Genomic DNA, 27,051 nt, shown 5'->3' with positions numbered 1-27,051 from the left:
GTGCCCCGAGTACGTGACCATCCATGCTTACTGTCCTGAGCGAGGGCCCAGGTCACTGCAGTCGTGGGTCGCGCTCCCGGGCACACGCGCCCCGGAGCGGCGGGTCTTGGAATCACCGCGCGCGGGCCCCGCCCCCAAGGCTGCCCTCAGCAGCGCCTGCGCAAGTAGGGCCTTTTACGACGGCATCGTAAAGCAGCTCGACGGCGCTGTGGGCCGCAGTTCCTGGTGAGACCTTGCCCGCCCGCGCCCCCCTGCCTGCCTAGGGCCTCGTCTGCTCCCAACTTCTCTCCGCGGGCCTGTGGGTCCTGGGCGAGGGTCGCGGGGGCGGACCGGCCTCTCTGGCCCATCCAGGGGGACCGAAAGGAGCGCGTGTAGTCCTTCTCGGCCCCTCTGCCCGCTCTACTCTCGGGGTCTCGGGGCCCCGGCCTTTCCGCGGTTCGGCTCACAACTCCCCATCGCAGCCCAATAGAGGACTCTCAGCACAACGCCTTCCGTCTCGCGCCCCGGGCCCTCCCCGTGTAGGCGGCTACTCACTCGGGCGGGGGCGTCCTGGAGCCTCTGATACTCCACCGGTCTTCCCATCTCCGACGCTGGCCCCGGCTTCTGGCCCCGTCCTGTCTGGTGGGGGATGGGTTCTCATTTTCCCCTCCGGACCCCACCCCAGGCGGTGGCTTCACACCTGAGTGGTGAGGGTGGAGGGGAAGAGAGGATGTCTCAGCACCCTGGGGATTCACCCCATTCGCTGCCACTCCCACCGCAGAGCCACAGTATGGAGGTATTAGGCCCCCCTTGGGGTTTTCTCCTACAGCCCCCTTCCGTGCTGGGATGGAGGATCACAGCGTCCCCTGCTGGGTCCCTTTAACCCCAGGCCTCCTGTCCAGACACCTTTCTGGAGAGCACCAGGGTAGGGGTCTCCTAACGCCTTCTTCCCCTATCCCCGCCCAGTCTTTCTTACAAATTCAGGTCCATCCTTTGTCCCCAAGGAGGCGCACTAAGTACATTACAAGTTGGCGCTGCCCTGCACGGGTTTGGAAGGGTTCCCAGTGTCCCTTCCTGGTTTGTCCTGTGTATCTCTTCGGTTTCCCAAGCTTCCAGTCCTGGCCGTTGGTCTCAACAATCAGTCCCTAATCCCACCTTTAGTGTCTCTGGTTTGCCCGGGGGGGGGGGGGAGAGTCAGGGACTTTAGCTTCACACTCTGGAAGTCAGAGCGAGAGCCCAGGCCAGAGCTCTCTCACAGTCCCCATCCTTCCTTATCACCTACAGACCTAAGTTTGATGCGCTCCCACCCGCACCTCGAACTAGTTTCCTGGTTGGTGTCCAGGTTGCTTTTCATGTGGGGGGTGGGGAGGGGGGGGTCACCTTGGGTTTGGGGTTTCTTGCGCCCCCTTGTGGTCCCACTCCTCTCTCTTCCCACCTTACCCCTAAGCCTCTCCTTACTCTCTGTCCTTTGCTGGCTGGGCGTCATGGAGGTGAGATTTATGCATAGGTGAATGCCCTTTTCCTTCCACTCGTCTCTTCCCATATGGGAAATTGGCGATAGAGCAGATGGAGTGCGCTGAAGGTCCCAGGGTTCTTTCTCCATCCCCTAACACTGGCATTGACTGGTTTCCCCACAGGCAGGGCGGCGGCATGGAGGCGCGCTTTACGCGCGGGAAGTCGGCACTGCTGGAGCGTGCGCTGGCACGGCCGCGCACCGAGGTGAGCCTGAGTGCCTTCGCGCTGCTCTTCTCGGAACTGGTGCAGCACTGTCAGAGCCGTGTCTTTTCTGTGGCCGAGCTGCAGGCGCGCCTGGCCGCGCTGGGCCGCCAGGTGGGTGCGCGTGTTCTAGATGCGCTGGTGGCTCGCGAAAAGGGTGCCCGGCGCGAGACCAAGGTGCTGGGCGCCCTGCTCTTTGTCAAGGGCGCGGTGTGGAAGGCACTTTTCGGCAAGGAAGCCGACAAGCTGGAGCAGGCCAATGATGACGCCCGCACCTTCTACATCATCGAGCGGGAACCGCTCATCAACACCTACATCTCGGTGCCCAAGGAAAACAGCACGCTCAACTGTGCTAGCTTTACCGCCGGCATTGTGGAGGCGGTGCTCACACACAGCGGCTTCCCCGCCAAGGTCACAGCACACTGGCACAAGGGCACCACGCTCATGATCAAGTTCGAGGAGGCCGTCATCAGCCGAGACCGGGCCCTTGAGGGCCGCTGACCCCATGGGAGATAAAGGATGAGACAGCACCCTTCCTGAGTGTCCGAGTGTGTTTTGCGTCTTGTGTGGGGCCCTCAGAGACCCGCACCACAGGACCTGGCTCCCCGCCCAACTGGTGAGGGAGGCTGGAGTCCAGGCTGTTTGTACCAGGGCAGGGCGGGCTTGGACCCAGCTTGGGTTCTCAGGTTGGGGTGGGGGAGTCCAGAGATTGGTTGGGAGACAGACCAGGCAGAAGGAGATGCTGGAATTGGGAGATGCTGGTGGTTTCTGGAATCACAATTGGAGGCTAACTATAGGATGAGGGGGCAGAGAGGAACCAGGCTAAGAGAGACTCCTTTAGACCAGGGGCCAGCACACTTTTTCTGCAAAGGACTCAGTGGTGAACAGTTCGTGCCCAGTAGTTGGTCAAGGATTGGGTGTGGCTGTGTCCCTAGAAAATAGGCTGATCGCTGCTTAAGACTTGCTACTCAGAGAGTTGTCCAGGGGCCAGCAGTGTCCTGGGGGTTTGTGGGTGATGCAGACTCTAGGCCCACCCCAGACCTCTCCACTCAGAATCTGCATTTTAACAAGTGTGAGAAGCAGTGTGCAAGGGCACCGGATGTTAAAGCTCGAGTGACTAGGCGCCACCACCCACCCCTCTTGAGTTTCAGATGCTGCAGATCTGGGTGGGCTGGCGGATTTGCCTGTCTGACGAGTTCCCAGGAACTGCTGGGGCACTGGGGGCTGCCCTGTGAAACTGGCCTGAGACACCCGGCTCTTGAGGGAAGTGGGTGGGCTTACTTTAGAACTGTCTGGATGCTTAAAATAGTTTGAAGTTAATTTCTAAGCACATGATTAGTGCACAGGCATGTCCTTTGTTTAAAAAATTCTACACCTCAGGTGACCCTTTTCCTTTTGCCCGCTACCCTGGGACCTTGAGCATGCCTACCCCCCAGGTAAATCCCGCCACTCCTGGGGAGACCTGTCTAGGTCTTCCCTGTCCCCTTACCTCCACAGGAACTGAGCAAGGCTGCCTTGCAGAGCGCCTCACTCCCTGCAGAGGCTCTAAGGGTGGCATGGGGCAGCTGTGGGGCAGCTCTTCGATGTGCTGATTCAGTGCTCACTGCGCAGGGAGGCACAGGGGCCGCCAGGGGCCCCGGCGTGGTTGGTCTGTCTCAGTCACCCCAGCAAGAGGCAAGGAGGCAGCAGGCTTTGTGAAGAAGGCAGAGTATCTGCAGGACGGATATGATGACTGGGCACTCAGTGCGTGTAGCACGAAGGTGATCAGAAAAATAACTTCGCTTCCGGGGAGCTGGGGAAGGGGTGGTCAGGGTGGCAACCAGGAGTCCAACAGAGACTCAGGGTCTGGGGGTCAGACAGATGGAAGCCACAGACCCAGAGAAGGGAGAGCCCGAGTGTGGAGGGAACTGCAGGGGTCGTCTTGGGGTTTAGCAACCTGAAGTTCTCAGAGGCCCTGGTGGGAGCGGCTCCCAGAGCCTGCTGGGAGTTGGGGGCCAGATTTTAGGGGAGGTGGGAGGCAAGGATGACACAACCACATCTGTCTGTCCCGAGGCTCGGCAGTGCAGGGTTCGAGAGAGAAACTGGGGTTGGGGAGGAGGTGGTGGGTGGGGGAGGGCCCAGGGTCTGTTTATCCCTGCTGAGGATAAGGAGGGTCATGTGGAGAAGGGAGCAGGCTTGGGATGAGCTGTGAGATGTGGGGCGGGGCACCCATTTGGGGCAGGGGCAGACGGGGAGAGAGAACAGGCAGCTGTGGTTCCCACCTTGGTGGCTGGGAGCTGGAGGCCTCCAGGCAGCGGAAATGGCTGAGGAGGAGGACCTGGCCCCAGCCCTTTGGAGACGGGCAGGTAGCCCTTTACTTGAACAGGGCTCAGAGCGGGTTCCCAAAGAAGATGTAATTCACCCATGGTCATGCATTAGTTTGACATATTTATTGCCTACCACGCCAGGTATTGGGGACACAGCTGAGAGCAAGACAAAGGCCCCTGCCCTGGAGCCGCATTCTAGCCAGCAGATATGGGCAGCGACAGATCTGTTAATTCAGCATCTTGGGCTGTGGCGAGAGTGTACAAGGGGGCAGAATGTCAGACTTGGGGTGTCATCTTAAGTGAGGGGTGCTCAGGACAGGTCTTGCTGAGGAGTGGGGGGGCCACACATGTAGAGGCCCTGAGGCTGGCATGAGTGGACCAGTTCCAGGAGCAGTGGGGGGCTGTGAGGAGGCGGGGCTGTGGGCAGCTGTTCTGTAAGGGCAGAGGACGCCTCTGAAAGGTTTGGAGCAGTGGAGAGTGAGCCCACACCAGCTCAGGGGAGGAGGCGACTCTGGGCGCCTGGGGTTCTGGCCCAGGTTTCAGTCTGAGGGTCTAGCTGTTTTCCTGCCTTGTCCCGAGCCCCAGGTCTCCCAGGTGCCACTACAATGTGCCACCCAGCCCCGGGGCCATGGCTGGCCCTTGGACCCCCGTGTCCCAGGCGGTCCAGTGTGGGCATCTGCGCCTGGACTCTTCCTACCCCTCGAGGGGCCCTGAGAATCGTGTGCCCATGTCTGGCTCTCCCCTGGGCCAGGAGCTGGGGGTGGGACAGGCAGGCGAGGAGTTCAGTGAGGGGTGTCGGAGGCCCTGGCCCACCTCCCTCCTGCTTTGGCACCAGGCTGACCCTGGCCCAGCCTGGGCCTGGCATTGCCTCTACCCCTGAGGGCCGGTGGGGCTGGAGCCTGGACCCCCGCTGCCAGGTGACTGGGCTACATGTGCATCGGTCCCTTCAGCCAGCTAGCACTTCATGAGCACCTTCTGTGTCCTGGGCTGTGTGTTGGCTCAGGCCCTTTTCCTGGTGGCCTGAGTGTGGATCCAGGTTTAGGGCAGGCACTGCTTCACCCTGTGGTATTGCCAGGGCACCAGGGGTACCCAGAGGCCTCACCCCGCCCTGCCTAGGGCATGCTTCTTGTAACACAGCAGGGGGAAGGGGTGGGCGGGTCCAAATTCCACCTCAGCTGTTCCTGGTGCGCGGAGGTGGCCTCAGGCACCAGGCACTGGAGCTCCCAGCTCCCACCTTCCACACCTGGAGGCCGCAGCTAGTGGGGCCCCTCAGGAGGGCATGCGCGATGCAGGCTGGGCCCAGTGGAGCTGTGGTGCCAGGGCAGGGAATGGCTACATCTAGGGAGGACAAGGGCAGGCTCTACTCCTGACCTCTTTGGGAGCGGGCGAGGTGAGGTGGGGTGATGGGGGAAGCACACAGGGGCCTTCGCTGCCCCCTGCAAAGCTGGGCTGCCTGGCCCATTGTCTCTAGTGGGACCTCCCAGCCTCCAGGCTGGTGGCAGGGTTCCTGAGGGGGGAGCTCTGAACACCCGAAAACAGGGAGGTGGTGACAGCCATTTGGGCTGAGGGGCAAGGAACAGGCCCTTTGGGGAGTTGGCAGGAACCCGGGGTGGGTCAGCTGCCCTCCTTTGCACAGGGACTTCAGGCAGAAAATGTCACTGGGACCCTTGGTCCACGAAAGAGGCCCCCGGCCTCAGCTAGGGCCGCAGCGCCCCGCTCCAGGCCTGGCCGTTCCCGTATTTGAGGTGGGGGGTCATGAAGAGGAGTGCAGCTGGAGAGCAGGCAGGGGGCTGTCTGGGCCCTCGTCTGGGGGGCCAAGCAGGAGGCAGGCAGTCAGCAGGTGGCCAGCTGCTCACACATCCAGCCCTCGAGATGGCTGTTGCAGAAGGCGTCGTTCCACTGCCCGAGGCCCAGCATCATCACGCAGTCCTCGCCCTCGCCCCCATTGTTGGGCTCCCCCGGCCGCCAGTTGCTGGAGTGGAAGGCTTTGCGTCAGGGTGGGTGGGGGTGGGGGGAGGGGCTCCCTGCCTAAACACACCCCCCTGAGCTTCCGTCCTCCTCACCCCCTCTCCACCGCCCCCTGCCTTCCTCCACCCCAGCCTAGGCCTCCCTCTAAACCCTGACCATATCCATCCCACTGTGACAGAAGCTCCCCCAGCTCTGGGCCTGGGACACACTCCCCCACCTACCCTGCCCTCATCTCAAAGCAGCCCCTCCTCTGAGCCTGGACCTGGGGCCATCTGCTCAACATCCCCCCACGCTGCCACTCACCTATAGTCCAGGGGGCTCCCGTCCATCCAGACAAATTCCCCCTCTATGTTTAGATCCCGAAGGCCGATCCAGGAGCCCTTCTCGTTGACATATTTGGCCAGGAAGTCCTGAGGAACAGGACAGGGCTGGAGGGCTGGGGTGTGCTTGGGTCCCTCTGCCATCCAAGAGGCCGTGTTGGGGCCCCACCTCCCCCAGCCACCGTGCTGGCCGCACCCTCTGCAGAGTCCAGGCCCACCTGCTCCTCCTGGCTGTGGATGCTGACGAGCCGCCCATGGAGATTGCTGCAGGCGAACCGCGCCTGGATCCACCTCTTGGCACCCTCCCCAAAGTAGTAGCACTTCTGCTGGAAACTGACCCAGTCCTCAGGGCACGTGTTACACATGGAGCCTGGGGTGGAGGAGAGGCTCAGGGGGACAGCTGTGGCGGACACCAGGGTGGGCGCCGTGGCTGGTGCTGTGGTGGGTGCAGTGGTGGGTGCAGTGGTGGACATCGTGGTGGGCACCAAGGGTACAGTGAGCAGAGTGGGTGGCAGCGTCTTTCCTGGAGTCACTTTTGGGGTCCGGGCTGAAAGCAGACCCACCAGAGAGCCTAACACAGAGTCTCACAGGTCCTTCCTCCCTGGAGCTCTGGTGCTGCTGTGTGGGAGTGGCCCCACCAGGGACCTCCGCAGCTGCCAGCACCTCAAAGAGCCTCTGCTGCCTGCGGAATGGCAGCCACGACATAGCGCATGAACACCTCTCGGCCACCAGCATGTCGGCTGCCAGTGACACCACTGTGAGCACACCTGTGGCAGCAGCACCTCAGTCCCCTGCACCAGCGCCAGGCCCCCGGCGTGATGGGCAGCAGCACCTCCATCGCCCACGTCCTCCCCACAAATGTGTCTACAGGCGGATATGCCGGATCGCCAACACCAGTACCACAAAGCCTCCGTCATCAACAGCATCTCAACTGCCAATGCCATGGCCCCAAACTCCACCACATCCAGCAGCACCTTTACCGCCAGCATCATCGTTACTGGCACTGGCCAGCAGCACCTACCCAGCACGGGAGCCACACTGGCCATGCCATCAGCGCCAGGCGAAGCAGTGCTGAGCCAGCACTGTCTCCGCCCCCCCCCCCACTGGGCCTGACCGGGCCCCCACACTAGCACACGCCCACCTTCTGGGGTATTGAGTTGGCTTTCTTCTCATTGGCCAGGAGAGGCTATGAACAGTGAGGAGGGGGCTGGCTGGGAGGGTCCCCGTGACCTTGACCCAGGGCCGCGTTGGTCTCTCTCCCCTTGCTCCCCCCGCCCCCAGCAAGGGAAACTCTCAGGCACTGTCGCTGCCACTAGCACTCTTAGTCACTCCTAAATTAAAGTAGGTTTTCTTAGGGTGTCGTTCTAGAGGAACCGTGGGGACCTGGGGTCCACAGAAGTCCGTGCAGCTGTGGGAGGAGCCGAGCCGAGGGTGCTGCTCGCTCACGGAACTGCGGCCAGGGCGCAGCCCAGTGCAGGTGCCGGGGAAACAGAAAGAGACCGTCCCTGGTCCCGTCCAGGGAAACTCGAGACGGGGCCGAGGGCAGGGCTGTGTGTCACGGGTCACCGAGAGACGGCCCTGCAGTTGGGCTTCCACCCGAGGTGGCCCTTCCAAGGTCGCTGGTTCAGACCCCGCCCCCAACTCCCAGGGAGCACGGGGTCTCCGCTGGAATTCCCAGGGCCACGCCAGGTCCCCGCCGCGCTCCTTCACCAGGCACAGATCCTTCCTCTTTTCTCGCCTAGTTGGGCGGCCGGGGCTTCCCAGAGGTGGAAGGCCAGAAATGCAGGGGACGGGGTGGGGTGGGGGGGAGTGGGGCAGAGACACAGTGACCGCACGTCTGCCCTCTGTGCTGGCCTGCTGGGGCCACCCTCGTGAGCCTCGTGCCCGCCAGTATTGCCCCGGCACGGCCACCTGTGAGGAAGAGGCCGTGGTGCCCCCACACCCATCACTGCCGAGGGACCCCCAGCCCTCTGGAGGCGTCAGGCGTCTGCCCAGCCGTGGCTGGCGGAGGACCATCAGCACAGACCCCAGAGGTGGTGAACCTGCTTTTACCCGGAGCGGACATGTGGGACCCCCACCCCCAGGGCAACGGAGGGGAGCAGCCGGACTCGTAAAGGGCTTTCTCGGGGGCCCCGTGTGGGCCCTGCCACGCACACGCCCTGTGAATGAAACTGGAGCACGCGCCGTGTCGTCGCACGTGTGCAGCAGTGCGCCTGAAGGCACAGACGCCCACGCTCACCGTTGGACATGCGAAGCTCCACCCACAGCTTGGACACCTCCTCCTGGAGCTTTTCCAGTGAAGTCAAGGTTGCGCGTCTCTCGTTCAAGCCTGAGAGGCCGCATGGGGGCAGTGGTCACAGACAAACGCGGGGGGGCTTCCTGGCCACAACCAGCCTGCAGACCCTCCCAAGCCTCACCCTGGGACTTGAGGTTGGTCAGATCCTCTCGGAGTCCATCCAGGTCCCGCGACAGCTCAGAGTCTGGTGGATGCAGCAGGGAGGGAGTCAGGGGTGACGCTGGTGGCTCTCGGACCCCTCCCCCCACCCCCGTCTCTCACCCTGGTCTTTCATTCTCCTCTGTTCTGCTTGGATTTCCTCCACGGTGTGCAGTGCCTGGGCCTCTAGTTGCAGAGGAGGGCTCAGTGGTAAGCAAGTCTGTCAGGGGCACCTCCCTCCCCCCAGTGCCCCCTCAGCTCTGAGCGAGGCACTGGAGGGCCACCTGCTCATTTTGCAAGTCACAGGTGGTGTGGACACTGTGCCCACATGTCACCCAAATTTCCTTCCTCTTTTTCTCCCAGACCCCCAGCAGAAGTCACTCACCCTGGGACCTCTGGGCCATCTGGTCATCCTTGTGTCTTTCCAAGCCCTTGGAGACCTGAGAGACTGGGGGAAGGAGGCAGGTCCTGAGTCCACCGCCCTTTCCACAGTGCCAGGTGCTGGGAGCCCCTCCCAAGGTCACTACGGCTACGGCTCTGTTTCTGATCTCAAGGGCAGAGGCCCTTGGGAAGGCACAGGCAATACAATGAGTTTGTGTGCCCCTGTCCCTTCCGGCATTCAACATGGACACAGGGGCATTCCCTCAGAGCTGGCTGGCTGCCAGGTGCCTGCTCCGGGCTGCACGGTCTCGCCTTGCTCCCACTGCAGACCTCTGAAACAACGCCCACCGTACAGGCAACTCGTCTGGGGTGCGGAGCCCCTCCCTCACCCTCCATTGGGCGCTTCTCAGAGCCTCTCCGCCAAGAGTCACTGGGTTACCCCCGCACTGCGTGGGGGAGGGGCTCAGGCTGACCCTCAGTCTTTCTCCCGTATCTGACAGTGGTAGGACCAGAGCCTGGTGTCCTAGCCCCCCTCTCCCACCCGCCCCTCCATACTGTTCAGGGCAGCAGTGTCTTCCAGCTGTTTCAGATTCTGTACAGTGTCCCAGCCTGGGCAGGAGGAGAGGAGAGGAAGGGTTTCTCAGGTACCCCCACCCACCCACACCCCACCTGCCAGCTGAGGACGGAGCCCTCGGGTGTATCACATGGGGGTGCCCACAGGGTGGGAGATGGGGGTGCTGAGCCGGAGAGGAGGCTCTTGAGAGTGGAGGAAGAGACATGAGAAGGGGCCAGCATGGCCAAGGTGGGCAGCATCGGGCTCCAATGGGCGTGTTGGGCCCCCAGGACCTCAGAGTGGGGGTCTGGGAAGGAACAGGAGAGGTGGGCCGCACGGGGCTTGGGGGTGTCCTCACGCCACAGGAGAAGCAGAGTCAGCAGCCCGGCCCACATCGAGGCCATCACCAGCACCAGCAGCGCAGTCAGCACCCTCTGCCGGCAGCACCGCCGTCGGTGCAGATTCTGGACGTCTGCCAGGGGCAGGGAGCAATGAGCAGCACACAGGAGGGCAGGGCCCCCGCTCTGACCCTGCCCCGCCACTCGGGACCCCACAGGCCTGGGAGCCCACACTGAAGTCGAGGGTCTCAGTGGACCCCCAACCTCCTCTGTAGCCCTTCCCCTCACTCCATCTTCCATGTGCACTTCTGCATCTGTGTGTTTCCGAGTCTGTCCTGCTGTCCATCCAGCCTGAAGTCTGCTGTGCCTTCTGCCCAAACTGCAGCTGACGGCGAGCCTGACTTGGGGCCAGGCCACTGTCCAGAGAGACGTGCCCAGGGCCCGGAGCTGAGACCCTGATTCCCTGAGCCCCTCCTGACATGCTGACCCCAACCCTGCGCTCTCCTGTGGCTCTCCTCCCTTTTATAGGTCCCGCTTCCCTCATCACTCACCTGCGGGGAGCTGGGCCTCCTTCCTCTCTGACCCCAGCCCTTACCTTGATGCCTGTCTCCCCGCCCCCACCCCTGGGACCCTTCCCTAAACACAGGATATAGGGTCTCAGTTCTTCCCCAAATCTGAGCTCTTTCCCAGCTCTTTCCCCAACATCAGACCCCCCAGGCCTCACCCCAGGTCTTGCCCCCCCAAACTCTACCTTGACACTCCACTGCAGGTCCAGGCCCCCGCCCCTCATCCTGGCTGTGGGGACTCATCCTGCAGAACCTCTCTTGCTCTGGGTCTCCCTCCACTTGGTCCCTGGGCCCCCAGGGACTGCTTTGTTCTGGTTTCCAGGGTGTGAGTCAGAGAGGGAAGTGCCCGGGGCTTCCCTTTCTGCATGGCTCTAGGCCAGGAAGGCCACTGGGGCTCACCTGCCCCCCGGAGTGTACCTTTCCTAGACCCCCACTCTTCCTCCCAGAGGGGACCCTGCAGCCCCTCTTCTCTCCTGGGGGGAGCAGGAGGTCAGGGTCAGCTCCAGAGAGTCCTCTCACCTGAATAGAAGTTTTCTTCCATGGCAGCCCTGATTGGATCCTCTCAGGGATGGGGTGCTCACCACCTGTCCAGGCGGTCCCCAGGGCGGCACTGTCACAGCTCCGGCTGAGCTCTGCGTCTCGCGAGCAGGAGGGCCAGATCTCAGCGCCTGAAGGTTGAGAGGCACAGCAACCACTGGCTGGTTGTGCTTGGCTCTCAGACGAGAGCCCTGTACTGCACAGTGAACCAGGAGATGTGGCTGGTGTGCAGGGTCACAGGCTGACACCAGGGCTGAGTGCCCGAGAGCCCATCCCATGCAAGGGACACGGCAGGGGCTCAATACATGTGTACCCATGGAATCTGGGCAAGTGGTTGAACCTCAAAACCAACTTCCTCATTTATAAAATGATGACATGAAGCCCTGGCTGGGTAGCTTAGTTGGTTAGAGCGCTGTCCAGTATGCCAAGGTTGTGGGTTCGATCCCTGGTCAGAGCACATATGAAAAGCAACCAGTGAGTGCATAGATAAGTGGAACAACAAATTGATGTCTCTCTCTCTCTTTAAAAAAAAATGAAAGAAAAGGATGTTATTAGTAACACCAATACTGTAGGGCGGTGGTCAGCTCTACGTGAATGGCCAATGTGCTTTGAACAAGGCCTGGCACATAGTAAGCCCCAAACACCCACAGCTCTTGTTAGTCTTGCTGCCTGGGGAGCCTGGGCCCGGAGTTCGACCTTCTGGAGCCTTGGTTTTCCCAGCACTAAAATGGGGGCAGAGAGAGGCCCTGGCTTCTGAGGGGCTAGGTCAGCCGAGGCGTTACTCTGCGTGAGGCTGTCGGCACAGTGCGGGGCGCAGAGGGTCTTCGGAGACTGGCCCTTTCCCAGGCATCTGCTCCGTGCCAGGTCCTGCTGGGAAGTGCAGAGACCCTGTCACCAGCCTCAGCCACCTCTTCTGCCAGCCTTTAAAGTCGCTTGACTCTGAAGCACTAAGAATGTGCTGAAGAGCATGGACTTCGGGTTGGATGAGCCTGGGGTCACGGGCTGCCCCCCTTGCTGTGTGACTATAGGCACGTGGCTTCCCTTCTCTGAGCCTCCGGCAAGTGGAGATGTGGGGCGGCCCAGCTCTGATCACCAGCAGCTCAAACCCGGTGCCTGGCCATCCCGAAGAGGCCAGAAGTGCCACTGTCCTATGGCTGGGTCTGCCCGAGCCCACGCTGGCCAGACCTCGGGCTGGGCCCCTCTGGGCACTGGGGCGGCAGTGCCGACTCCACTGGAGGGGTTCGCTGGGGTGTGGGAGGCGCCGCTAGGCAGTCAGCACTCAGCAGGCCCGCTGGGGTGCCGGGCGACCCAGGGCCCTGGGACAGTGAGGAGTTTGCCCACTTCCCAGGGCTCGAACCAGGACCTGTGTGTGACCTTGGAGCTCTTCTGCTTGGCCCCGGGCACATGGCCTCCTGGTAGGTGTTTGCTGGCGCACGTCAGGGCAGGGCAGTGAGGCCCAGAACCAGGCCGACCTTCTAACACAAGAGCTCCTGCCTCTGCTGCGGCCTCCTGTGGCCCCCAGGGCCCTGCGCTGGCAGCCTGCCGTGCCTGCAGCAAACGCATCTTTCTGCCTGGCTGCCACCCTGCCCGGCCAGGTCCCCACACACCTGGAGAGGGTGTCCGTGACACTCGCTGCCCACCACCCCCGTCCGCTTCTCATGCAGACCTTCTCCTTCCTGGTCAGCCCTTGGCCTTGGCCCCAGCTCCTTCTCCCAGCAAACCGATGCCCACTTCCCACCACCAGTCCCGGCTCTCGCGTGCCCGCGGGGCCGCACTCCCACACTCACCCAGGCGCACACTCACGGCACTGCCACACAGACACACCTGTGCACGGGGCAGGCACCACACATTCACACTCACTCACGTGAGCTCCGTGTGTGCCACTGTCCTGGCCGCATAGGCCGACCCGAGGCGCCCCTTCTGTGCTGAAGGCAGAGCCAGCACGGGACTCGCCCCAGGAAAGCGTGTTCACGCATGGCCTCATCTCGAGCACCCACAGCCCGGTGAAGTCCGAGCTATTATTGTCTTCATGTCTCAGGGGAGCACACAGGTTCTGAGATGCCAGCCCACGGGGCCACATGGCTGAAGGGGGTCAGCGGTAGGGTTGGGACTTGAACCCAGTGGATGGGCACGAAGAGGGGAGAGGGAGGAGGAAGCAAGACGGGGGAGACGACCGGACAGAACTGTGCTCTGGTGCTGGCGACTGTGCTGTGCATTTTAATTTAGTAGCAAGGTGTGCTGGGTACACGTCTTAGCATCTCAGATGCAGTAGCACATGTAATATTCACCCTCACCCTGTGTGGTGGATGCTTCTGTCATCCATGATGCCTTAGGGATGAAGGGTGTGAGGCACAGAGAAGTAAAGTAACTTGACCAGGGTCACACAGTTCCTAAGTGGCAGAGGCAGGACTTGAACTCAGGCCATAAGAGTCCTAGCTCCAGCCCTAACCATCAATCTACCTAGCCTTGTATTGACAGGTGGCACTTGGCTCACCTGCTCTTTCTCCCTGCACCATGTTCCCCGGTCCTTAATCCCACCCCACCCTTGGTTAGGGGCTGCTCAGGGCCAGCCCCTCTACTCTGGAATGAGCCAACTCCTCACCCCAGGTTGGACACCCACCTGTGCCCATGTCCCAACCAGAACCGAGCCAGGCCACCCACCAACTGGGAGGAGCTGGGCTGGACTGTCCCCAGGCGCGTGCACTCCAGGACAGTAGGGACAGTGCAGCCTTGTCTGTCACATTGCATGGTGTCCCCTGTGTGGGGTGTGGGGCCCTGTGTGCAAGTGTGCTGAATGAACGGTGCTGGGGGGCTGGGGCTGCTGGTGCTGTCCCCTAGGTGTCCCTCTCAGCCTCAGTCTGGGCCCATTGTAAGCCCAGTGCATGGTTTGTCGGATAAGAGAGAACGGCTGTTTCCAGAGGAAACAGAATAATCAGCTGGGCATTGGAGGGGTGACCGGGGGATGCTGGGTGGAACCAGGACAGTGCTGGGCTGGGGAAACCTGGGGAGCTATTGCGGGGCCCGGAAGGAGGGGGAACTGAGGAAGACAGTCTTGGATGGCCTGACGGGGCCAGGACTGAGCCCAGAGCAGCAGCTACAGGACAGCCAAGCTGACGGCATGAAAAAGAGACCAGCCTCGGTCAGGAGTGGGGGGTGGGGCTGAGCATTAGGGAGACGCAGGTGAAAATGCTGCTCCTCCGCCCAGCGTCTGCGAGGACAGTGGGGCTGCCCTGGCGACAAGGGCATGGAAAACAGGGGGAGAAAGTGTGGAGCAAGTCCTGTGGGTGGAGCAGGCGGGCTGGGCGGGGGCACAGTGCCCCCCCTCCCGCCTCTCTCAGCCCAGGGGCTCCAGGGTGGGCCCCTCTGACTCCCCACTCAACCACTCAGGGCGCCCGCCTGCGTTCCCTGCAGACAAAAGGATGCTTTGGGGGTGAGCTCTCAACTGGGGTTCCTGTCACCAGACCGCACCCCCCCGTCCCCTCTACAGTACCAGCCCGGATCCCTCACCCACTTTGAGGGGGAAAAACAGGAAGCTGGTGGGTGGGGGGCCCAGGCCTGAGGGTGTCAGTTCTTCTTTTGGGTCCAGGATCCTCGAGCCCTGGTCTGTGCCTCTCTCCTCACCAGCCTCAGCCTAGCACAGCAGGAGCGAGTCCCAGGTCCTGCCCTGAGCACCCGTGGTCCCCAGACAGGATCCCTGCACGGCCTCCACCCAGACTGCACGCAGCCACAGTGCGCCCGCAGCCCCGCACTCACTCAGAACCTCAGCACCTGGGACAGGGCCGCCACCACTATAGTTGGAGGAAGGAGCTTCACTGCCTGACTCCAACCCCATCCTGCTGCTGCCCTGGGCTCACCCTGCCTGCTTCATCTGCCCTGGCATTACCAGGAGAGAAGGGGCTGTGTGAGGCAGTAGGTGCGTCAAATCCAGGAGGCCTTCCAGGGGGAGGTGTCTCTGCAGCTGGGTTTCTCTTTCTCTGCACTGTTGACACTGGGGCTGGCTGAGTCCTCCTGAAGGCCCTCCTGTGCCTTGTGTGTCTCTTGCAGCTTCCCTGGGCTCTGCTCGCCAGTGACCAGTAGCACCCCGTCCTCCCTTCCACCCAGTAGTGACAGACAAATGTCTGCAGATGTGGCCAGACGCCCCCTGAGGAGCAGACCCCCTCAGTTGGGAAGCACTACTTGGAAGCTTGCTCTGAAGACGAGGAGCAAGTGCTGCTTCAGGCTGCACCTGTCACCGCCTCTCTGTGCCCTCCTGCCCCTCCACCAGCTGTGGGCAGATCACCTCTTTGCTCTTCCACTCCCTCAACCTGCCACTGGCCACCTACTGTGTGCCTGGCTCTGGGGAGGAGCCAAAGTCCCTGCTCTCAGAGGGAGGAAGACAGAACTTCATCTTCATTGTAGTGAAATATGCGTAAGGCAGAACCACCATTTTAACCGTCTCCAGCCCGTGCTCACCTTCCCAGGTGGAAACTCTGCCCCTCAAACACTACCCCCGCCCACTCCCGCAGCCCCTGTCCTCTCCTCTCTGTCTCTGAGGGTCTGACTCCTCCAGGGACCTGCTGCGAGCAGACTCCCACCAGGTGTGTCCTGTGGTGGCCGGGTTGTTCCACACAGCACAGCGTCCTCAGGTCCATCCAGGCTGTAGCACAGGAGCCAAGCTGAAGCCCAGACACCCACAGGACGAGGGTGGGTGGTGGAGGGAGGACAGGGCGTGCCCTGGGGAAGAGCTGGTTTACACTGGAGGACTGAGAAACCTGGGCGGGGACACCTCTGAGCAGGCCACTGCGGCACAAAGTGCATTTTCACCTGAGCCACTCCCTGCAGCCAGAGGTCCTGGCCTGGGCTTTGCAACCTCACAGTCACCAGCTGCCACCCGGCCCCTCCAGCCAGGGGAGGGCCACTCTGCCTTCCCCCAGAGGCTGCAGGTCCCGGAGGGGCCAGTGGCCTGTCAGCCTCCCCCAGCCTTGCCCCTGCGGCTTCAGCAGTCCCTACCCTTCTCGGGCCTCAGTTTTCCTCCCAGGGAAGGGCACTGGACTCCTGGCCCTGGCAGGCCTGGACATCTCACAGCCTCTTGCAGAGCCCTGGCTGTGCGGAACTGGGAACTCCAGAGACCGGGGGCGGCCCAGCCATAGTGACTCAGTTTGAAGTGTGAACACACAGAAACACAGACGAGACACACCAGCCATGCACTCCACAGAGACGTGAGCACAGACGTGTGCACGGGCGCACACTCGGGAGCAGTCCCGCCCAGGCTGGGTTTGTGTTTGTCTTGCTGGGGGTGGAGAGGGATTGGGATGCTCAGGATGGCGGGGCGGGGGGCACACAGCTGGGCTCCACCACAGCTTTCCTTCTGGGTGGCCCCTCGGGCCCACAGCCCACTCCCCCAGCTGCCAGGCCCCAGCACACCCACAGGGTCCTAGGGCTGAGCCGATGGCCCGGGAGTCCTGACAGTGTCCCAGGCCGGTCCTGGGGGTTTTGGGTACTTCTCCCCGAGGGCAACCGGGCTTCCCCCAGAGGATGAGACCTCCTGTGGGGGCCAGACTGGCAGTTGACTCTCGGCCTGCTGACATCCAGAATTCCTCAGGAATCCAGAGGCCCGGGACTCCAGGACCCCAGGCCCTTAGGGACCTAGGAAGCCAGGACCCACGTCCTGACAGTGAGGGACCCAAAGAGTCAGGACTCCAGTCTCGGGGACCAGGCTCCTGCCCCTTAGAGACGAGCGACCAGCACTGTGTGAGGTTTCCCTGCTCCATCCCAGTGTGCTGTCTGGCAGCTGGTATGTCAGGTGGGCCAGGAAGAAGGGTGCTGCCCCCTCCCTGCTGGACACACCTACTCACTGTCCCCATGGGGTGTAAGGGGAAGTTGCAGCGGCCCAGCCCCACCCCCTTCCCTGCAGAGACACTTTACTCTGTCCAGGCCTCAGTGTCCTCGGCTGCACAGGGGGGACAACCCTGGTTCCCCACACAGGCCACCCCAGCGGTCAGCCTCCCCCACCCTGTGGGGCGCAGAAAGTGCTTGGTGCCTGTGAGGCTGATTGGGCTCCTTTCCAGAACATGTGGCCGCCCAGGCTCTGGCCTCGGGAGCCCCCACCAAAGGCCAAGGCCCAGAGAGGGGGCCCCAGCTGCTTGCAGCCAGCAGGGCCCTGTGTGGCCCGCACCCCCACAGACACAGCTCCCCCTTTGCTACAGCCAGGGCCACAGGCTCTCCCGATTGTTAAGCCTTTTCTTGGTCCTTCCTCAGTCCTCAGGACCCTGCTTTCTGAGGGAAGACACCCCAGCTCAAGTAGCCCCTCAATCCCCAGCACCCCCTTTAATGGTCCTCGTGGCCCCTGCCCTGAGTGGGAATGTGCCTGGGACACCACCAAGTCGTGAGGTCATGGCTCAGGGCTGGGCACACAGTAGGTGCTGTCCAGGCACCTACCTGAAGCTGTGTGCTCTGACTGAGGTAAGAAATGACCAGAGACTTGGAGTCTTAAACAGCACAGGTTTATGCCTCCAGCTCCGGAGGTCGGAAGTCCACCACCCTCTCGCTGGGCTGACATCAGGGCAGACACGGGGCTGGTCCCTCTGGGAGGTCACCGGGGGCCCAGCCTCTGGAGGCACCACATCCCTGGGCAGGCGGCCCCCTCTCCCTCTGCACGGTACACAGCGCAGCCTCTCCCCGTCCTGGCCAACTCTGCCTCTGTTGTCGCGCCCCCTTCTTCTCCCAGGCGCAGGGCCCTGGTGACAACACTGCCCCCACCCCAGAGCCTTCCTTCACCCCACGTGCAAAGTTCCCTTAACCACACAGAGCCACACGTCCACAGGACCTGGGGTGTGGGTGGGGCATCTTTGGGGGCTGTTACTCAGCAGGCCCCAGGATCCTCGGTGGCGGGTCCTCCTGTCACTATTACTCCCTCCTGAAGGTGCAACAGCCCAGGCTCAGAGAGCCAAGGTCAGGGGCCCGGCTCACCCCGAGAGTCAGTGGCAAGCACCAGAGTGGACTCGGGGCTCTCTGCCAGCATCAGCCACATGCACCCCAGTGAGACATCAGTGAGGGGATCTGGGGACACAGGAGAAGCCAGGCTGAGGGTGGGGAGTTGGGCAGGCGGCAAAGAAGATGGGGAAGGGGCTGGCCAGGGCTGGAGGCCAGTGTGTCCATCTCACCCTGGGGGCTTCCCCAGACACCTCAGCCAACCTGGTAAGGGCCTGGGGATCCCAGGGGGTTTCCTGGGACTTGCAGTGGGGAGGGGGGAGCTTGGAAAGGACAGGCTACTCTGTCTCGAGGCCATTTCCTTGGAAAGGTGGGGCCAGCTTGTCCAGGAAACCCTGGCTGGCCTTCAAGGCCACCACTGACCTGCTGATTCAGCCACAGAAAGTGTGGTCATGTGGTCATTCAGGAGGTTGTCGGGGACACCCACTGGGGAAATGCAGAGGACAGCTTGAAAGGGCTTCTCCTGCCCGCACCCCCTGCCTCCCAGCGAGCATGCCCTCTGTCTCCAACGCAGACACTCCTTTCTCTACCACCTCACCCTCAGGCTGCGAGTTTTGGAGGGAATCTCTTTTCTAGAAAGTTCCACTCCCTACCTCTCCATGTGGGAACAATTTGTCCCCCCTCCTCTCCTGCTCCTGCCCCTACCAGACCCTGAGCCCCAGGGGGGCAGCAACCAGGACCTGAACCCCAGCATTTCCCTTCCCAGGGAGCACATGGAAGGGCCATTGGAAGAGAAAGCATGAGCCCCGTCCAGCCCTCGCCCTGTGGTCTCCCATTGGCCAGCCTGAATCTGGGTCCTGCAGAACACAGTTGAATGTGGGGGGGCTTTCCTGAGCTCTGAGTCATCCTGACAAATTAGAGAACCGGAGGGGTTGTGAGAGCCGTGCATTTGCATAGGGTGGTCTGAACCTCCTGGTCATGTGTGGGGGTGGCTTGGAGACTCCTGAACTTGCACTTAGGGCAGTCTTGTCAGGAGCTGTCCCCTTAATCTGAGGGGTGTCTGCATGAACTGGGGGGCACTACAGGAAAGTGCCCTGGATTATCCACACGAGCCTTAAGGTGCAACTGCAGGTGTCCCTGAGAGAGGGCAGCAGAGAGAAACAGGCCCAGAGGAGAAGGCAGGTTGAACAGGAGGCGAGATGCTGCCCTCCCGGCTTTGCGGGGGAAGGGGCCATGCATGGACCAGGAAATAAACGGGGTGCTGCTGAGGAAGCAGGGGGACAAGGATGTGGGTCCCCCCGCAAAGAGGCCAAGGGAGCCTGGTCCTGGGGACACTGAGTTTTGGCTCATTGAAACTATCCTTGCACTTCTGTACTGCACAGAATGTGTGCTTTTCTTTAATCCTTACCCAAGCATATGTTTATTGATGGTTAGAGACACAGGGGACACGGACGGGAGAGAGAAAATTCGGCCAGTTGCCTCCAGTACACGCCCCAAATGGACACAAACCTACAACCCAGGTAGGCCTCCTAACCAGGGGTTGAACCCAGAACTCTGAGGAATACGGCATGACACGCCAACCAACTGAACCCACGACCAGGCCCTAAGCCATCCAGTGGTGGTCGTCTGTTACAGAGACCCTGATGGACCCATGCACCCTGCAGGCTGACCCTCTGGGAAGCTGTCAGTCTGGCTGACAGCTCACTGGGCATGCTCTCTGTCCAGGGGTCAGATGGCTCCGGGCCCAGGCCCAAGCTTTGCTCTGAGCCTCATGTGGAAAGGGCCAGAGAAGAACCGGAGGGCGGCTGACAACACTGAGCAGTGCCCCCTGGCCAGGCTGCGTGGGCCATGTTCTCCCTTCGTCCTGCTCACTCACTGCTCTCAGGGCCAGGCACCCCAGGGCACCCAGCAGCTTTGGTTTTGCACTCAGTTCTCACCCCTCAGTTAGACCTGACTCCCCTGAACACTGCAGGACAGCCCTCAGGGCCCAGGACAGGGGCAGGAAACCTGGGGGGTAGGGTGAGTTCAGATCAAAAGCCCCCAGTGGATGAAGCCTGGCTTTGTGGCCCTGCACCCGCCAATGGGTTCGGCCCTACTTCCTGCCTTTCCACACTCTTCAGGGGCTGGAATCCCATGGGTCCTTGAAAGTTCATCTTCTCTGGGACTTATTTCCCCATTGTCCCACCCAGTGGTCACAGAACCTAAGTGCCCAAGACATAAGGCCCCTCTAGCTCCGATCCCAGCAGCCCCTCTCACACCTGCCTCAGGGCCTTGTCTCAGGCTGCCTGATGTTGCCAGAAGGCAGTGACAGTCTTTGTCAGAGTGGGGCCACCACTCTGGTAACTCAGCACAGTCTCTCTCTCCCCGAGGACAGACTTGGCTCCCTCAGAGGCATCCTGTGTTACTCACTCCTGGATTCCTCCATGGACTGACTCACTGGTCACACCATCCCTGTGCCCAGCTGGACCAGAGTGAGACAGGTGGTGCAGGTGGGGGCCAGGACTGGGCCTGCCTCACTCATGTGTCCCCAGTGTCCCCACAGACCTTCTGGCCCACAGCAAGCCACTCCCTGGGGTTCAGGGCATCATAGAGACATGAGGACACTCAGAGAAACTGGGGTCACTTGCAGGCATCCTGCCAGGGCCTTTGGGATAAAGCTTAGAGGGTTCCCACAGCCAGGAGCCAAGGCTCATATCTCAAACCTGACCTGATGCTCCCTAGGGCTTCAAGGACAGAACAAAACCCCTCTCCTTGAGGCCTCCCAGGCCCGGGAAAAGGGCAAGAAAAACAAACAGCTCCATCTTTGAGCCACCTGACCTTGGCTGGGGAGGACGAGGGGCCAGATCAAAGGGCCCAAGGCCAGGAGTTTGGAAGAGGTGGAGCTCACACTAGGTCCCAGGGGAAGAGGTTGGAGCAGAGGTCCCAGACCACAGGCACTGGACCCAAGTGAGTGGGGCTGTTTCTCCACAATAGCCGTGGGCAGGAGAGAAGACACACACACACTAGATGGTGCTGGGAAGAGCCAGGAGGGCCAGCAGCTGTAGAGATGGCACGGGTGGCAGGTGGCCTGGCTCAGGGGACTGAGTGGGCTCAGCAGCTGAGCCTCTTCTCGCAGATCCAGCTGTCCTTCTCACTGTCACAGGGGGCGTCATTCCATAACCCAGTATGCAGCATCATGACACAGTCCTCAAGTCCCAGGGAGTCATTGGGCTCACCTCGGTTCCAGTGGCTGCAGAGGTTTGGCAGGGGTGTGGGTGGGGTTTGGCTGAGGGTGGCCCTGAGGTCCAGCCCCTTTTTTTGCGTGGGTGTAACTGAGACACCCTGAGGGCCTAACCTAAGTAAGCACCTGGGATATAACTTTATAAAGCCCAGAATCTGTGCCTCAGCCAGTTCCTGGTGGCTAGCTTGGCCATCCCTAAGGAGTGCTTGAGATCGGTCCAATGCACTGGCCCCTAGGGGCTGACCTGTCCTGGTCCCCATCTCCCTTTTCTCACCTGAACCTGAGGGAGACTCCATCTACCCACTGATAGCTATGGACCTTGCTTGCACGACGCACGGCCCTGAGGCCCAGCCAATAACCACGGCCTCTTGTATTTCGACTCAGGAAGCCCTGGATGGAGGAGAGATTAGTCAGCTTGCCAGTGACCTGGGCCCCCAGACATTTTCCAGGACACGCCCCCTGAGGTGAACACCTCCTCCCACCTCTGACCAGACTGCCCTGCCAGCCCACCTGCTCCTCCAGGGAGCCCACAATCACCAGGTGCGCACTGGCACCTGTGCAATTGCGTCGCGCCTCTTCCCATCCAGCTCGCACCACTGAGAAAAAGTAGCAGGAACCCTGGAAGCGCAGCCACGACGTGGGGCACTGCTCACAGGACTCTGTGGGGTGGCAAAGGTTCATGAAGTAGACTGCTCCCCGGTGCAGCAGACGGAGGGGGTTGAGGGTGGGAGGGGCAGACCCATGGAAAGGGCGGATTCAGTCGGATCTGGGACCAACCAGGCCCGCGGGCAGGTCCACTTATCCCCCTGAGCACGCCCATGCCCCTTCCTGCTCACTGTTCCCAGCTCGCACAGCCTCCAACTCCCGGAACAGCTCGCTGCGGATGTTCTCGCGGTCCCTTCCCGCTTCAGCCAAGCTCTGGGTCACTGCGAGATCAGGGGAGTCCAGATTATGTGTGGGTGGGGTCAAGGTCAGGAGAGGGTTGAGATCAGGGGAGGGGCAGCATCACCCGAACCTCGGGGTCCCGGGACCTGAATGCTGGGAGGATCCCGGTGGGGATGGGGTTAAGAGGTGTATCCACGGGCAGCATCTAGGGCTTAGGGTCAGGATGGGGGCGGGATCGGGGTTAGAGGTCAGGATCACAGGGAGCAGGGTGCAAATCACGGGTCGGGGCACTGTAAAGGTGAGGGATCCGGACACGGCAGCATCCCGCCCTCACCGCGCTCGCTCAGTTCTTTCAGGGCGCTCTGCTGCCAGATCAGCTTCAGCTGTGCCTCTTCAAGTTCCCCACGTGCGGTCTTCAGCTGCGCCTGCGCGGCCTGGCCTGGGAGGGGGCGGGGCTATGGGGCGGGGCGTGGGAGTACATTCCCTCCAGACCACAGGACCCGCCCCCCAGGCACCCCGCCCCACCCAAACCTGCAGACCCCGCCTCTCAGCCCACAAGTCTCACAGCAGCTATTGCAGGCTCGGAACTCTTCCTTCAAGGCACCCAGCATCACCTTCTGCCCCGAGGCTGCAAAGACCCCCGCCCAACCCAGACACTCCACGTCACCTACCGGGACTTGCTGAACACCCGTGGCCACTCCCGACCACCTCCGGGGACTTTGGAGTATCCGCCCACCTACCCCCAAACCCGGGAGCCCCTGGTCTGTACACACCATTTGCTCTCAGCAGGTCCTGGTGCCTCTGCAACTCCTCCTGCTGCGTGAAGGCTGTGGAGAGAGGCTCCTGCAGGCGCGGCCTTGGGGACCAGGGGACTCGCCCCTGGCCCGAGAAGTGTGGCAAGTGCAGTCTTGGGACGCACACAGGGGGCGGGCAGGGGGACAGGGCACATGATGTGCCCACGAGCTGAGCAGACACAAGCACACACGGCCGTTCACACACATTCGTGCTGACAGCTCCAAGATGCTCACAAACGTTCCTTCACACTCATTCACCCTCAGTCTCAGGCTGGGGTCTGGGATCTAGCTGAGCACCCTGGGGCAGAGGGCAGACAGAATTAAGCAGGGATTTGGCTGGGGGAGGGGTGGGACACAGTCTCCCCCTCCTACAGAGTCACTCACCCTTGGACAGTAGGATGCTCAGGATGAAGGCCCACAGGAGTGCCGTGACCACGAGAGCCAGGGCCAGGAAGGGGAACCGCCTTCCCCAGCGTCCGCAGGGCCCTTGGGTAACAATAGATTCCTGGGTCCCTCATACCAGGACAGTCCTGGCCCCCTGAGCCCTGAGGACCATGCCCTGGACACTTGGGTCCCAGAAAAGCAGGACTCAGAGAGGTTCAGTGACCTGCCTAATGGCCACAGCCCTTAAGTGATGGAGTTGAAATTTGAATCTACATCCAGTTGCCTCTAGAGCCTGTGGGGTCCCTCCTGCACCCATGACTTGCTCCCTCTCTAGGCTGTTCTCCCCCCTCCCCCATCAAATCCCAAATCAGAGGGACCCTAGGGGCCCGGTGAGGCAGTCCCGCTGCTTGCTCATACCTCTGGGGACCTCTTCCAGCTTGCCACCCCACTGGCTGTACCCGGCAGTGTCCATGGTGAGCAGGCTCCCAGCCCTGGGCACTGATATAAATGTAGCCTCCTCCCTCCCCCCACACTCCCTCTTTGGGGCTTCCTTCCTTATTGTCTTCTCAGTGTCAACTCCTGGTACCAAGGAGCCACTGACCAATCACAAGGCTGGCTGGCCCTTTCTGGGCTGAGCGGGCATTAAGGGTGAGGTGGGGTGGGGGAAGTGGAGGAATGCTGAGTGAAGGGTGTGGGAGACTGCTATGTGGGGGGGGTCTGTGCTGCAGAGGGTGGAGGTCCATAGGAAGTGGAGAGCGGGAGTGCTTCTGAGTGTGCGTGTGCAGGTGTGCTTGCTTGCTCATGTTTTACCTCCCTGGGCTGGTAGATGCAGCAACATCTGCAGACTGGTGCAGGGGGCTTTGCTTTGCAGCTCAGTCCCCACCTCTCACAGGTCAGAGGCTAGGCTCCTTTCCGAGGGGTGCGGCCTGAACCTGTCCAAGCTCCGCTCCTCCTGGGGGGCCCCTGTGAAAGCCCCCTCAGGCCTGGCCCCCCAGGCTAGCCCAGCTTCCCTCCACCGCTCTCCCCCAGTGCATGCCAGAGGCGGACCCTGAACCCAGGCCTCTGCCAGAAGGGAGAACACAGATGGTCAGCCCGGCTACTGGACTGCAGGCTTGGGCAGTTGGGTCGAGGGTGTATGTATGTAGTTTCTAGCAGCCTCGGTTTTCTCCTCTGTGCCAAGGGGCACAGTGACAGGGCCTGTCTCCAAGGGATGTGTGATGAGGGAATGAGGTCATGCACCTCAAGCCCTGGCACCGTCCCCAGGCACAAAACCCACTGCACACTCATTCATTCTTTCAACAAATACTGAATATCCCCTGGGTGCCAGGCTTCGATCCTGGAACTGGACATTGTCTGATGGTGGGGCACAGGTATGGTGACACCTTACTGGGGAGTGAACTTCAGGACGAGGACCTGAGCAGGCAACTCCACAGTGTGGATCAGAACCTACCATGGGGCGTGTGCTGACAGGAGGACCCACCTGGGCAGACCAGCAGGCCCGGCAGTCTCCGCAGGTGGTCCCCAGTACCAGACCCTGCACTGTGCTTGTTCACCTTGTCCCAGAAATAGCAGGGACAATGAGATGTGGGGACAAAGAAGGCAGCACACACCAAGGGCCACACGTCCTGTGGCCTTGTGAAGGATGCTTCCTTCAATGGACACTCCCACCAGTTTGATGTTTATCTGGCCTGTCAGGCCGTTCTGACCCTCAGTGACAGAAACATTTAGGGCCACCATGCAAGGAGCACCTCATCACTGAGCAGAAGGCTTGAAGTGCTTGCTAAGGACACAGAGGTTGGTCCCAGCACAAATCTGGAAGTCAGGTGAGATGCGGACCCAGAGCTACAGCCGGTTCTGTGCACATCTGTGTGTACGAGCCGTCACCCATGGATGCCAAAAGGAGCCAATGCCCTCCTGGCAGCAAGCTCTCTGTGTGGAGGGGGTGGGGTGTGGGGAGAGACAGTAAATAATGAGCTAATGAATAAGGAAGTTCTCTAGAGGGTGGTTCTCATGTGGGGGTTATTCTGCCCCCACCCAGGGGCCAGTGGGCCAAGTGTAGGAGACATCTGGGGGCTCTACAAGCTGGGGTGGGGGGTGATACTGGCATCTAGTGGGGGCAGACCAAGGCTGCTGCTCAATACCAGACCCAGTACTGAAGGTGAGAACCCAAATATAAGACATCCCACGTCCTAAGGGCTATGGAAGAAAATGTCAGGTGGGACAAAGGGCTGGGGGAGTGCTGGGCTGGGGCAGGGGCTGCTGAGTCAGATGGCCAGGGCCCACCTTACTGGGCAGGAGAAGTGTTATTTCGCCAATGGAGCATTGCCGACATTCCAGCCTCTCTGCAGAAGTCCAGACACACCCCTGGAGAGGGTGGAGAATGGTTTCAGGAAGAGTGTGCTCAAGCTGAGGTGTGCACCAAGTCCTCACTGAACTTCGTCTCCATCCAGAGGCATTTTCTACCACTGGGCCGAGGTGGGCGCAGTGTCAGGAATGGAGGCTCTCCTTCCCTCAGAGGGAGGGGCTGTCAGCGCTGCTGGGCTCTTGGCCTGTGTCAGGGGGGCTGCCTCTGAGGAGTTGGAGGCTGCAGACACAGCCCCAGGGGTGAAGAGTGAGGGGTGGCTCTGGGCTTCTGTGGACACATGGGGAGCGCCTGTCACTCTGCTGAGGCTGCCCCGCAGCACACCTCAGCCCCGTGGGCTGGAAGAGAGAGTCCTGAGCTGAGGGGAAGTGACCTCTGAGGACAGTGGGAGGAAATGGGTGCCACTCGGAGTCAGGAGACAGGAAGAGGTTGCTGATGAGCCAGATGGCAACTTCGGGAGGGCCTTGCAGCCTTCGGCTGCCCAGTCTCTGCATCTTCCCCCTGGGCAGGTGCAGGAGCACTTGCTGAGCAACTTGTTTCATTTCCATGACCTTGCAGAAGAGACGCGTGAACATGTGGTGAAATGTCTTTCGAACTGGTGTTTTCCCTACTTTTCTTCGAAACCCTCACCTTTGATTTATAAACTCCCACCCCGGCCTGTGTGGTTCAGTTGATTGGACCAGTGTCCCACAGATGAAAAGTGAGGGTGACATTTCAGGTCAGGACACAGCACAGGTTGCAGCTGGCTGATCCCTGGTCTGGGTTGCACATTCCGGAAGGCAACCAATGGATGTTTCTCTCTCACATCCATTTTTTTTCTCTCTCTCCCTTCTCTCTCATACTTTTTATCCCGCTTAGTCTAAAAAATGCTTTATTTTTCATCAGAGAACTGCTGGGTGCTGCTCCTCCCTTCTTCTCACTGGCCCTGAGAAGGCACACAGCCCTCGGGCGCTGGCTGCCTCTCTGCTCGCCCTCCTGTGGGCTGAGGCCCCCTCTGCGCTGGGTTCAGCAGGCAGCTGAGTGGACTCCTCACACTAATGCACTGCAGTGCCACCTTCGTGAGGGACACAGGGGCAGCCATCACTTCCAGGTGGGGGCTGGCCTGGCCACTCTCTGGCATGGGCTCAGGCACCTGCTCCCAGCCAGCCCTGCATCCAGGCAGCACCGTGCCCCCCTTGCAGTGACCTGGGTAAAGGGAAGCAGAAAGCATCTGGGGTTCATGGCACCGTGGCCTCAAGGGAGATGGGGCTGCAGGATGGCGCACTCGCATCTGCTGCCCCGAGTGGGGAAGAAAGAGTGGCTGTGACAGGCCAGCAGCACTCAGAGAACCACGTGGGGCTGAGCCAGGCCTTCCACAAAATGGGTCCCCCTGCTCCTTGTCCCAAGGTCCCCTGGTCCT

General features: G+C 61.3%; 3 protein-coding genes across 6 annotated transcripts; 1 reads left to right on the top strand and 2 right to left on the bottom strand.

Annotated features, from left to right (window-relative positions):
• Positions 1-167: 167 nt before the first annotated feature.
• TRAPPC5 (trafficking protein particle complex subunit 5) lies at positions 168-2,230 on the top strand. The gene is made up of 2 exons (XM_037139964.2): positions 168-225; positions 1,617-2,230. The coding sequence occupies exon 2, from the start codon at positions 1,630-1,632 to the stop codon at positions 2,194-2,196; it is 567 nt and encodes a 188-aa protein (XP_036995859.2). The 5' UTR covers positions 168-225; positions 1,617-1,629; the 3' UTR covers positions 2,197-2,230.
• Positions 2,231-4,107: 1,877 nt separating this feature from the next.
• On the bottom strand, positions 4,108-13,065 carry FCER2 (Fc epsilon receptor II). 4 transcript variants are annotated; one of them, XM_037139968.2, is made up of 11 exons: positions 12,963-13,065; positions 11,081-11,229; positions 10,016-10,121; positions 9,660-9,713; positions 9,109-9,171; positions 8,847-8,909; positions 8,707-8,769; positions 8,529-8,618; positions 6,508-6,836; positions 6,273-6,379; positions 4,108-5,973 (listed from the first exon to the last, which is right to left on the bottom strand). In XM_037139968.2, the coding sequence occupies exons 1-11, from the start codon at positions 12,994-12,996 to the stop codon at positions 5,835-5,837; spliced, it is 1,197 nt and encodes a 398-aa protein (XP_036995863.2). In that variant the 5' UTR covers positions 12,997-13,065; the 3' UTR covers positions 4,108-5,834. The 4 variants fall into 4 exon arrangements, with proteins under 4 accessions (XP_036995863.2, XP_053512881.1, XP_036995860.2 ...); XM_053656906.1 differs by having other exon boundaries at positions 6,508-6,659; XM_037139965.2 differs by having other exon boundaries at positions 10,016-10,129; positions 12,886-13,016.
• A 4,486-nt stretch (positions 13,066-17,551) lies between these two features.
• On the bottom strand, positions 17,552-23,815 carry CLEC4G (C-type lectin domain family 4 member G). Its single transcript, XM_053656900.1, has 9 exons — positions 23,708-23,815; positions 23,291-23,392; positions 22,886-22,939; positions 22,678-22,740; positions 22,447-22,551; positions 22,064-22,153; positions 21,738-21,886; positions 21,502-21,617; positions 17,552-21,236 (listed from the first exon to the last, which is right to left on the bottom strand). Exons 1-9 carry the CDS (start codon positions 23,760-23,762, stop codon positions 21,098-21,100), a joined length of 873 nt encoding a protein of 290 aa, XP_053512875.1. The 5' UTR covers positions 23,763-23,815; the 3' UTR covers positions 17,552-21,097.
• Positions 23,816-27,051: the final 3,236 nt, after the last annotated feature.

The sequence above is a fragment of the Artibeus jamaicensis genome, unplaced genomic scaffold (assembly GCF_021234435.1).
Source record: "Artibeus jamaicensis isolate MK-2021 breed Jamaican fruit bat unplaced genomic scaffold, CSHL_Jam_final scaffold_286, whole genome shotgun sequence".
NCBI classification, from domain to species: Eukaryota; Metazoa; Chordata; class Mammalia; order Chiroptera; family Phyllostomidae; genus Artibeus; species Artibeus jamaicensis.
Note: the sequence above shows the minus strand (reverse complement) of the source record. Positions and strands in the feature narration are given on the sequence as shown.

Bases quoted from the DNA above. Each gene is read 5' to 3' on its own strand.
- TRAPPC5 (XM_037139964.2), top strand. From the start codon at position 1,630: ATGGAGGCGCGCTTTACGCGCGGGAAGTCGGCACTGCTGGAGCGTGCG.
- FCER2 (XM_037139968.2), bottom strand. From the start codon at position 12,996: ATGCGGCCAGGACAGTGGCACACACGGAGCTCAC. The intron at 11,230-12,962 runs GTGAGTGAGTGT...CTCAACCTTCAG, and splicing joins GTGGCACACACGGAGCTCAC to GCGCTGAGATCTGGCCCTCC. The intron at 9,172-9,659 runs GTATGGAGGGGC...TCCTTCCCCCAG, and splicing joins AGACACTGCTGCCCTGAACA to TCTCTCAGGTCTCCAAGGGC.
- CLEC4G (XM_053656900.1), bottom strand. From the start codon at position 23,762: ATGGACACTGCCGGGTACAGCCAGTGGGGTGGCAAGCTGGAAGAGGTC. The intron at 23,393-23,707 runs GTATGAGCAAGC...TTGTTACCCAAG, and splicing joins GCTGGAAGAGGTCCCCAGAG to GGCCCTGCGGACGCTGGGGA. The intron at 21,887-22,063 runs GTGAGCAGGAAG...GCCACCCCACAG, and splicing joins GGCTGTGCGAGCTGGGAACA to AGTCCTGTGAGCAGTGCCCC.